At 44.6% G+C, this 11,486-nt stretch overlaps 2 protein-coding genes across 11 annotated transcripts in view; one reads left to right on the plus strand and one right to left on the minus strand.

Annotated features, from left to right (window-relative positions):
• NECAP1 (NECAP endocytosis associated 1) overlaps positions 1 to 514 on the minus strand; it is a 5,634-nt gene extending 5,120 nt beyond the window's left edge. The window contains exon 1 of the mRNA XM_009634937.2: positions 1 to 514. Within this exon, the coding sequence (XP_009633232.2) occupies positions 1 to 401 (401 nt within the window). The 5' untranslated portion in view covers positions 402 to 514.
• C3AR1 (complement C3a receptor 1) overlaps positions 1 to 10,252 on the plus strand; it is a 13,691-nt gene extending 3,439 nt beyond the window's left edge. Inside the window, exons 1-4 of one of the 10 annotated variants that reach the window (XM_035890530.1) lie at positions 517 to 1,239; positions 1,343 to 1,406; positions 1,702 to 7,029; positions 8,815 to 10,252. In XM_035890530.1, coding sequence (XP_035746423.1) covers positions 8,822 to 9,934 — 1,113 coding nt within the window. In that variant the 5' untranslated portion in view covers positions 517 to 1,239; positions 1,343 to 1,406; positions 1,702 to 7,029; positions 8,815 to 8,821 and the 3' untranslated portion in view covers positions 9,935 to 10,252. Of the gene's footprint in view, positions 1 to 516; positions 7,030 to 8,814 lie in introns of those variants that run through there. The other 9 variants (XM_035890533.1, XM_035890527.1, XM_035890534.1 and 6 more) reach the window with 9 other exon arrangements.
• Positions 10,253 to 11,486: the final 1,234 nt, after the last annotated feature.

The raw sequence follows: 11,486 nt of genomic DNA on the forward strand, positions 1-11,486 counted from the left end.
TTGGAGGTGCGCGGCGGGATGCGATAGACGTTAACATCAGGCTTCACGCAGAGGACGGACTCGTACTCCATCTCAGCCGCCGCCATCTCAGCCGCGAACCCCAACAACCCAGAGAGGAGCGCGGGGTCGGAGCCTAATAACCGAGGGCGCTTCCGACCGCCATCTTTGATGAGGGCAGATACCGCCTGGGGGCGCTGGGGCGGCCGGGCGGGAAGCAAGCCACGTTGAAGGCGTGGAGGAAGGCATCTTAGATCCTGGCAGCAAAGCAAGGGGGCGGGGGAGTAGCCATCTTGGAGTCGGCTCTGACACAGCAGCGAGAGCTGGCGCCATCTTGAACCCTGGCAGTTCCCCCACAGGGCCCGGTGCGGCCATGTTTGGTTTGGGCTGATGAAGGGCGCCATCTTGGACCCGGGTGCTGCTATGCCGGGAGCGGGCGGAGGAGGGCGGGCTAAGGCGCCCCTTGGGGAGGCCGGGTCCCCGCCTTGGGTGCCGGGGAGGCCCTGGCGTTGCCCGCCTCCCGAAATGTGGGGCTGGGTTTTGTGGCGCTACACAAATATCGGGGGGCGCTGGTGGATCCCTGCGTGCCCCCGGCCGTGGGCTGGGGCATTTCTCCCCTGCGTGTTTTTCTTTCCCGCAGCCTTGGGCCAAAGCTTGGGTTTTAAGTGGAACGGATTTTCCTGTGGCCTGCGGTGATGGGATCAGGAGGCCTTTGATGAAACAGCAACACCACTATCAGTTTTGCAGCTGAAGTGGTAAAAATGCCTGCTACATTCATTTCAGGAGTGTGGCTTCCCTGGAAAGTGGCCAAAATAAGTTTACAGGTACTAGTTTATTTATCAAATATAAAGACTAGTAGCATTTAAATTGCTATTTTTTTAATAGCGACTTCCCAGCAAGGACTGGCGTTGAAGTGTACTGCTATGTAGTAGCCTGTGACTGAGTCCTAAAAGTACTAAATGTTTTCCCTCAAAACAGGAAGAAAAGGTGTAAGAAAAGTTGTGAACAAAGTTACATATCCACAGAGCCAAGGGTAGGCATAGCATGAGCTAACTGTGCTAGGAAGTAACTTAAGCTACCCGTGGAAGTCTGAGTGAGCAGTTTATTGCTAAGGGTAAAGCAAAAAGCGAATGCAATAGCACTAAGTTTGAGGAATTATTTTTTTGTGGTATGGACTAGTGTTAGTTAATCCAGCGAGAGCTGAAATGGTATCTGGAAATTTGTTTCTCATTGTTTCCAGAGGTAAGTGGTGATAATGGTAACAAACCTCAACCATATCAGTGAAACAAACTTGTTCCTCTGTTGGGTCAAACGTCCAAATAGCCCAGCATTTTATCTCTGACAGTGCCTGGAGCAGAAAAACTTTGAAACAAAGAAAGTGGCTCTGTGCTGCTGATGCCATAGATCTGGTAAGTGAAGCTATTTTGAAGCCAAGGACAGGAATAGTCTTGGGTTATTAAGACTAACAAAGGAGGATAGTTGTAATTGAACTAGCATATCTAAGATGTAACTGGCCTAGTTTTTCCCAGAAAAGATGTTGACAGCTGTATGCATAAATATACACGAAAGACACATGACTGGTGTGAGCTAAGTATCTGAACAGATATGGAATGACACAAAGTGCAGCTTCCTTTTCTTCAGGGAGGCTTGCACTGCTTCTCTGCAGCTGGAGGGAGGGGCTGACAAGCTCTGCTTTTGTGGCAGATCTTGGTGCCCCAGGGAGCAGAGGCCCACACTCTCCTGTGTGAGTATCCTGCCAGATTGCATGCTGGAGCCGACAGAAGCCTGCTTGGAAAGAGAGATTTCAACACTTTCATGCAGCCTGCACCAGAACTAGTAGGAATACACGGCGCTGATACTTAATGCAGGTATGTGCCACAGTGTGAAAGGAGGCTCTGCCTCCCTGCTTGCAGTATGCCAGTGTTATATTGCTTGCCAAACTGCCAGAGTTAAGGCAAAGAGGTTAATCAGAGGCAAACCTTGGAGAAGAACAGAGCTGCTTAAAGAAAGCCTATAAAACAGTACAGAATTACACTTTCCTGATATACTAGCCTAGAAATCTGTAGTGTAAGGGCTTTGTGGGCCAGGGAGTTGGTGTGCATTTGTCAGCAGTGTTTTATAGACTTTTCCTTCTACATATTAATCTAATTGCTTTTCTAAAACTTATTTATACTTTTTGCTTGCTACCCATGTCATTCCTGGAGCCACAAATCTAATCGTGCAATATAGAAAAGTGCAATTTTTTGTTTTCAAACTTCTACCTGATCATTTCATTTGATACCTCCTAGTTCTTGTGCTGTAAGAATTCACGTGTCACCTTCTCTATGTGTCTCTCATACCACCACTTAGCTTCACCTTGGGAAAGAGACATCTTTCTCATGTATTTAGCTTGTCCACCAAAAGAGGCCATTCTGAGCCACAGCTGCTAGTCATCACTTGCTGTATCATTTCTGATTCTATAGTTGTTTTTAAGATCAAGGACCACCACAGTACTCAGTATTCAAGAAGCGACTGAATACTCCCTTTTGAATAGCATTGTGTGCTGACATGATTTTTCATGGAACCTCCTGCAGTGACTGCTAAGTTTTTTCTTTGAATGGTAATAACTTATCTAGAGTACATCACTCTGTATGTATAGTTATGATTGCTTTTCCAAATTCAATAATTCATAACTCACAACATTAAATTTTGCCTGCCTCTTTATTGTGCTGCCATTCAGTGTGCCACAATCCTCCTACAGTTCTTCTAGAAGGAGAGCATCTAAGCCGAGAGACTGGCAAAGGGCCAACTTTTCTAAGGCATGTGAGGAAAGATGCACAAGCAGCACCAGGACATCAGGAATATCTTTCCCATTCAATTCCATTGAGACTTAACCAGCCAGGAATGTAACATTCTTCTGTCTTTTTCAAACAGGTGTCTCTGGACAAAGAAAATACAAAGCACTGCCAATAATAGCTAATGTTTTTAATTTTTTTTAAAGGATTAAGAAGTGAGGTTGAAATGTTGAAGGAGAACATATTTAAAATCAGACTATGAAAGCAATAGAGGATCCATATTCTTCCCACACAGAAATTTTCAATGAATGAAAACCAAGGAATAGCAGAAATCTTGGATGGAAGGCCACAATGTTCAATCATACAAGGCATGTAAATAAAAAGGCCTGCACAAGTAGGGTGAAATGCACAGTTCACGCCAGTCCATAGGTAGCCTTATAATAATCCATGCAGAAGAATGATTTGGGCTTTTGCTTTGCTTATTTAAGAAAAAAAAAAAATAGGGCATTGTTCAAGAATGTGCTTAATGGATAGACCCAACATTTGGAATGCTCTTTCTCTGCACAGAAGGTACACGGGAAACCAGTCTCACAGAATGACTCATTAGGTAATTTAAAGGTTAATCCCAAGATGAGCATTTTTACAAAACAGTCCAAATACTATTTCAGATGCTGCTTCCCTCACTGAAAATGCCCTGTCAAACCATCTGACCCAAACACTCACCCAGCACAGAGAACCTGTTATTGTGAAGAGCTACTTTTTAATTATGTATGATCTATGTATGTACCACTTCTGCCAAGCTTTGTTCTCTGCTTGGTGCCCAAAGCTTATGCTTACCTGAGCTTACTCAGCAACATACAAAAATGCCTTGGAGTCATTCAGTGGATTTTCTAAAGAGGAGAGCCTGAAGAATACCGGTACAGGGCAACCCTGCAAATACTTGATGTCACTAGAGAGTCCCTATGAAACTAAGTGCACAGTTGTGATGATGAAAACAAGCACGTACCAAAGAATGGCCACCAGACCACTGCAGCATGCTTTGCAGAGAAACAGTTGTGCTAGTTATGGCTAAGCTTTATAGGGAGAGTTTTGGAAAGGTTGGGGGTTTTTTGGGGGTTTTAGGCCCATGGGTTTGCCATATACACAAGGAACATTCAGGGTTTATGAAAAATCATAGCTAGCTAGTCACTCCACCTGCAGAGGAATGAGTGGGAGATCTGAGAGGGGCTGAAAAGCTTTGTAGAGCTGCAGAAGAAGTAGTAGAAATATGAAATACAAGTGGAATTCTCAGTTCTTGGCAAGGTGTTTTGGAGACAACCTGCATACATTTACCAGAGGGAGGTTTTTGTAAACATACTGATTACATTTTTAGGTGTAACTATTTTGACAGATGCAGTTTTGTAACAACAAACCTGAAATGGCAATATAAATAGTAACTTGCATTAAGGTTTTAGCCAACTTGTTTTGGTGGCCAGTTGAGTCTATACATTAAGATAAACTTGAATTTGAACATCCTCATACACAAGCTAATAGAGTATGGGCTAGGTAAGTGGACTTGGATAGGTGGATTGAATAGTGGCTGAACTTCTGGGCTCAGAGGGTGGTGATCAGAAGAACTAAGTCCAGCTGGAGCCCAGTCACTAGTGGTGTCCGGCTGCAGTTGACGTTGGTTCCAATACTGTTTAACTCTTCATTAATGACCTGGATGATGAAGTAACGTGCACCCTCAACAAGTTTGCAGGTGATACAAAACTGGTAGGAGGGGATGATGCACCAGCTGTCTGTGCTACCATTCAGAGGAACATGGACATGCTGGACAATTTGGCAGAGGAACCTCATGAAGGTCAGCAAGAAGTGCAAAGTCCTGCACCTGGGGAGGAAGAACCCCATGCACTAACGCATGCTGGGGGCTGACCACCGGGAAAGGAGCTTTGCAGAGAATCATGATGTTGTGGTCTTGGTGGACAAAAAGCCAAACATAAGCCAGCAATGTGCCGTCACAGCAAAGAATGCCAATAGCTGTGAAGGCTAGATTAGGAGGAGTGTTGCCAGCAGGCCAAGGGAGGTGATCTTTCCCCTCTACTCAGCACTGGTGAGACTACATTTAGAGTGCTCGGTCTAATTCTGGGCTCCTCAGTACTAGAGAGACATGGACATAGTGGAGTGAAACTTGTGGAGAGCTGCTCAGGTAATTAAGACTGTGGTACCCCTGTCATGCAGGGTAGGCTGAGAGAGGTGGGACTGCTCAGCCTGGAGAAGAGAAGGCTTGGGGGGAGGTCTTTCTTACCATCTGTCTGATGGGAGTGTTTAATGGCATTGGAACCAGACTCTTCTCGGCGGTGCCTGGTGACAGGACAAGTGGAGATGGGCACACACTGAAACACAGGAAGTTCCATCTGAACACAATAAAACAGTTTTTTACCGTGAGGGTGGTTGAACACTGGAACAGGTTGTCTGGAGAGTTAGTGGAGTCTCCTGTGGAGATACTCAAACCTGACTGGGGACAGTCCTGGGCAGTCTTATCTAGCTAACCTTGCTTTGAGCAGTGGGGTTGGGCTAGACAGTCTCCAGCCAGTCTTCCAACTTCAACTATTCAGTGATTCTGTGAATTAGAGTCTTTCTGAGCTAACTCAGTCTGTTTATCGTGAGGGGAATGGAGACATCCAGAAGAGAAGAAAAGAATGCAGTGTGGTGCTTTGGGATTACCATCAGCGCTGCAAATCAAAGGTCTGGTCTGATCTAAGTAAGCATTTTATGGAAGTAACAAAATGTCTTTTTTCCTCTTTGCACCATCTCCTTTGAGTGTCTACATCATTAGGCCCTTTATGCTGAGGTGCAAAACACTTCATTAGTCAAACTGCTTAAAAGGTTCATTGATCTGGAAGCCTATACAGAGAGGTGCAACATCATCTCATCACTGCCCAGGGTGAGCTGGCTGGACTAAAGATAAAGTGCTTGCTGTGTCAGGGCTGGCTGCAGGGGAGAGGTTTTAACCGGGAGGATCAGGGCTGGCCAGCTGGTAGAGAAGGACCTTCTTGCAAAGGAAAGTTTGACTAGAGCAAGCAAGTCATATGGTGGTGAAAAGGCTGCACGTCCCTTGGCCAACAGGAGCCAATAGGAGTACCCTCACATGAACACCTTCTGCCTGGGTCTGAGGAGTCCCCCAGGAAAGATGGCAGCTGAGAGTAAGATGCAGCTAGAGGAATTTTCCTGGCAGGCTGCTGAGAGCCCGTCCATCTTTGGGGGTACAGCCCAGCCCTGGCCTGCCTTCCTGTTTCTTTGTGGTTTCATGGGGTTTGTGTTGGAGGCAGCATTTGTGTGTTTCAGAGAGACATGCTCAGGGGCAGAACTCCACTCCATCCTGGTTCATTTTCCAGACCAAACACAAAATACTGAGGCTGATTCTTGTATGTCTGGGCTTTGTAATTTCTGCTGGCAGTCTTGATTTCCCAGATTGGGAGGGGTGAGCAGAAACCCTATTGTTGCACATTTGAAATGCCTTGCCCTAGATGTATTTTCTTTTTATAGTCTTGCCACATTTTGTGCTATCAGCATTTCAGTTCACCACTTCTAACATTTCATCAGTCAAGTTCCTTAAAAAAAAAAACCCAAAACCAACAAAAAGCACAAGAAGACTTTAACTACCCTGAAAGGTCAACAAATAGATTGACATGACCAATTTTGGTTTGCTGAGTACAATGTTCTGTATTTGGTGAACTAAGCTGTCTCAAGCTGGGACAGAAGCTGATTTGGATTGATAAGAATCCCAGAAATGGGATTTAGCTAAGTGAGTGTGCTGATCTGATAAAACATGGAAGTGGCTGCAAGACAACAGATCAGACACCTGATGGTGGCAAGTCAGGGTTTGGAATTATGAATTAAATTATGCAAAGGTCAACATTATGCCAACAGGCAAGATGTCTGATTCAGTTGTCTTCTGGAAACTACAGTATGTCTGTGCCTGTGATTCCCTTGCTTTCCATTATTCTTTGACTCAGGGCGCTATTTTATTTTTATGGTATGGAGACTGCTTCTTTTGGTTTGTTTGACTGTTTGTTTACTTTATCATCTCTAGAACTTCAAATATGTGTCCTTCTAAGCCTTTCTGTCAGGGTGAAAGAACATTCTTAGCACACACATGCACATACAGGAAAAAAGCAGTTTCTAAAACATCACGTGAGTTTCTTTTTTCAGTCACTCAAGAGAGAGGACTGATGGTACTTGCTCCCTGAGACACCAAAATATCTGCTTCATTCAGGTAGGTATAATAAGCTGCAGAATTCTGCTTTCCTCTTCAACTTGCAATTTCTTATTCTTCACTCCTGAAAACCTCTCTCTCCCCTCCAGTTCCCCCTTCCATCTTCATAACTACATAACAGCCCTTTTAGCATTCTTGAAAACATAGTGTGGGCAGTATCTTCTGATTGATTCATCCCTCAGTTTGCTTTGGAGTGGGATTTGCATTACTATCTTTACAGCATTCCTTGACTCCCTGTCCTCTTCATACTATCTTCTGTAGCTATACAGGGAGACAGCAAGATTCAGCTCTTGCAGCGCTGTTCTCCAGTTGCCCCTGTAAAAGTCACTTCTGCATAGACCAGCAAGACCACAAGAAATGGAACAAACTTGGTTTAAGTCCGCAGCTACCTTCCAGCGACTCCTTTCATAGCTTTCCTTGCAGATCACCCTCACCTAAAAGCTGCTTAGCAATTGTCACCAGAGTGTGGTGGATTGCAATGTTTATTACAACTGTTTATCTCAGTTTCTCTGGGGTGAAGTGGTTCTAACATGCTCCACATTTAGATTATATGTTAGGCAAGAAAGAGATTGATGATTTGGAGTATTTTTTTTAATAATATTGATATTTAGTCCTGCGCACAACAGTCCCTGACTGGCATTTAAGTACTAGCATGATAGAGGCTAAAACAGAATCAGTCTGGGTTGGCTTATTCATGTCTCCTCAGTTGCTTCTGGAGGCTGTATTCAGCTCTCACCTATTCAGTTTCCTGCATTCCTTCATTGATTCGGCAAGGGTTTAGTTAACAGGGATTTTATAAACAAGTCTATTAATGCCTAAAGGATGAAGATGAGGCTCCTTTTCTCAGTTCTGTCTTGACTTTGCTAGATTTCCTTTCCTTTCTAAATTTACTAATATCTAAGTCCAAGAATAACTGAGCAATTAAAGTTTTTTCACTACTATTCTCATAGTTTTAAAAGGTCACTTAAGTATTCTGTGGGTCAGCTTCGTTGTCTTGCGATACAACACCTTTTCTTACATCTAAAATGGCTCAAGAACATTACTGCTATTACTCTGTATTTTAATTTTTCTTTCTGCAACTAAATCTCTCTCTGTTCTTCTTAAAGCAGTGATTCCTTGCCTTTCTCCTCATCAAGACTAGCTTTCTAAGGAACCAGCAGAGAGCTCAGAGCAAAAGCAGGGAGAAGGAAGTGCTCACTGAGACTTCCCTAAAAGTATCCCTTAGCGAACAGGAACTGCTGTCCTGTCTGTTCTATTTATAATGTCCAGAGAGTGGAACAGGGTTATGTCATTAAGACGGGCATTGCTTTCTCAACCTAAGCATATTTCACTGGTTATGCCAGAAGAAATCACTCGGTTTAAAAGGAAAAGGAAGTAAAATGCTGACTTAGTCTTTCTGAAGAAGCGTACAGAAAGCTGGAAGTCGATCAGGAACTACACCTGGTGATACTGTGGGCATGTGAATAGAGAGCTCCACTTCAGAGTGGAGACTAAAAAAATCCAGACTGAAATCAAAGGGGATGATGGATAGAACTTAAGTTTATACAGCCCCCCTGTTTGAACAGTGGGGCTCATGTACCTTAGCCACCTTCAGAGTGATGAAGGTGTGCAATGGTCAGATTAGTAATTTAGCACAAATTTAGCACAAATTTGTATAGCTTGATGCCTCTGTACTCCAACAGCTGTGTACCTCTGTCACCTGACTCAGGTGCTGCAGTACAGATAAAGAGAAGAATTTGGGAAGGAGGGTGTGAATTGCCTACTGATTTGCTTTCTGTTTTATAGCTACAGAATGCCTGGACTCCTGGGTAATAGCAGTTCACATGAAGAGGCTGCTGTCTATTATGCATCAGAATCCATTGTCTCCATTGCTATTTTCATCATCATTTTCATCATAGGTATCCCAGGCAATGGATTGGTGATCTGGGTAGCTGGCCTGAAAATGAAAAGGTCTGTGAACATTGTCTGGTTCCTAAACCTTGCTGTGGCTGACTTCTTGTGCTGCTTGTCCTTGCCATTTTCCATTGTTCACCTGGCCCTCAATGAACACTGGCTGTATGGTTGGTTCCTCTGCAAAGTCATTCCCTCAGTCATAATCTTCACCATGTTTGCTAGTGTCTTCCTACTCATGGCCATCAGCATTGACCGGTGCCTCCTTGTGATGAAACCTGTCTGGTGTCAAAATCGTCGAACAGTGAAATTGGTATCACTAATATGCAGTGGCATTTGGATCCTGGCCTTTGTTTTCTCTTGTCCTGTCTTTTACTACCGTGACACTAGTGCTCATGATGGCAAAATAGAGTGTGGGTACAATTTTGGAGATGATGAAATGTCAGATTACGATTCTGTAAATGAGTTATTGGAAAAATACTTACCTTTAGACTACAATGGTAATTACTCATGGGAAAATTTCTATGAAACTGATGATTCTGGATCCCTTGCCTGGATGACAATAAACATCACTAGGGCTGTCTTTGGCTTCATACTCCCCTTTGGCATAATGGCAGTTTGCTACAGCCTTATTGCTTTCAGAATGCGTGCAAATCAATTTCACAAGCCACGCAACAGGACGCTGCGAACAATCGTGCTCGTGGTAGCTGCATTCTTCATCTGCTGGACTCCATACCACGTAGTTGGAATTCTGTGGCTTGTCCCTTCTCTTGGAACAGGACTGAGGAAGTCATTGATCCTCTGGGATCACCTCACTACAGCACTTGCATATGCCAACAGCTGCATCAACCCCCCACTCTACGTTTTTGTGGGACGGGACTTCAGGGCAAAGGCACGGCAATCAGTGCAAGGAATCTTGGAAGGTGCCTTTACTGAGGAAGCAACACGTTCGATCCCTTACTCCCTTGACAGAAGCAAGACTTCGACAGAGAAGGACGGTAGCAGCACAGTGTAATGCAGGACTTCTGATCACCACTGTAGGAGCAAGCTATGGCCCCGCACATCAATCACTCGCCACTTAACAGCTTTTTTTTTGCTCCAACACATTTGATTAATCTGCAGATCCACACACCGTGCACCAAGATGATTTGAATCAGACAGCTAAACCCCCTTTATATCCTGCCCTAGAGAGATGGGAAGTACCAAGAGTAATAATCTGAGGGAAAACTCTGGTGAAGCAGGAGACACCGAGTACTTTAACCTTTAAAGAAAAAAGCAGGCTTGCAGAATGATTTGTGGTGGGATCATGTAGTCTAACCTCTGAATTGCTAGATGAGAGTGTAAATAGAGTTATCTGCATATGTCTGTGTTCTACATCTCCTGTCTCTGATAAACAGACGATGAAACGAACTTTGATGTGTCTCCTTGGAATCTGTCATCCCACCTTTCCTCTGACTACACTTAGGGTCTGAGGGTTTTTTTTCCCCCTGAAGATTTCCCTAGAGGGTAGTGCTACGTTTTCTTACAGCAGCACATTAGAAGAGCATTCGCCCCAGTCAGCTGCACTGAACTGACTCTCATGCCCTGGCAGATGCTCAAGGTATTTCTTTGTCCCAGCAAATACAGTAGTAACTGGTTTAACGCACATGCCCTAGCTATGTTTGCTAGCATGCACTCACTCACTGTCTCCCCAACACTCCCTCCACCACCAGAGTCCCAGATCTTCCTTTCAGAAAGTAGTCCAAGATTATCCAAATCCACCTCCTACATTTTAAGACAGCACACGAGCAGAATTTGAGCAACTGCAGTCATTGATGAACCACATTAGGTGGCTGCTGGACTATCAGTCATTTGGTAAAACCTTGCACTTGAGAAGTGGTAACCTCCAGTCTGACCCTGAGAAGGTGGGGGGGAACAAGCCTGTTGCAGAGCACAGTCACGTCCTGCTCCTGACAAGAGAGATGTGCTTCTCAACGCTGTCTGGTGGAAGAAGATAAAAATTTCACCCAGTCAGGCTGTTTGGGGGTGCTTCCCAAGCTTGAAAGTTCACTACTCCTGAAAAGCCAATGTTCACTAGGTACTCCAAAGGGTGCAATTTAAAATCTGCTTTTTGCATTAGTCCTTCCTTAAAGGACTAAGATTAATGAAGGGCATGGCAGCCAGCCACCAGGCATCAGTATGGTTTTCACTTCCCCTTTCTGGCACTTTCAACTCTTTCTCCTGAGATCCTGAAAACTCTCAGTTGTAAAGTACGTGTAGGTGTGGGCTGTTAATTTAGTGATGTCCAGACCCAAATTCTGTTTCTAAGGTAAGTAGGTGGGAACCGAGGCCACCCGACGGGCACCGCTGAGAAAAAAATGCAATACTGGCACCAAAAGAGTTAAACCATAAACATTCACTTTTTCTTTTTATTAAGAAAGCATGCACAAAAATAAACTCGTGAGACCACGCCCCTCTCTCCCTGACCACTGACACCAGGCGCAGGGGCCACATCACACTGGAGGGGCCTGCAAGAACCCCTCTCCGGGACAGGCTGGCACCCCTTCCCTCCCTCCCCTCCCCTGCCC

Source organism: Egretta garzetta, unplaced genomic scaffold (assembly GCF_000687185.1).
Source record: "Egretta garzetta isolate BGI_Z169 unplaced genomic scaffold, ASM68718v1 scaffold363, whole genome shotgun sequence".
NCBI lineage: Eukaryota > Metazoa > Chordata > Aves > Pelecaniformes > Ardeidae > Egretta > Egretta garzetta.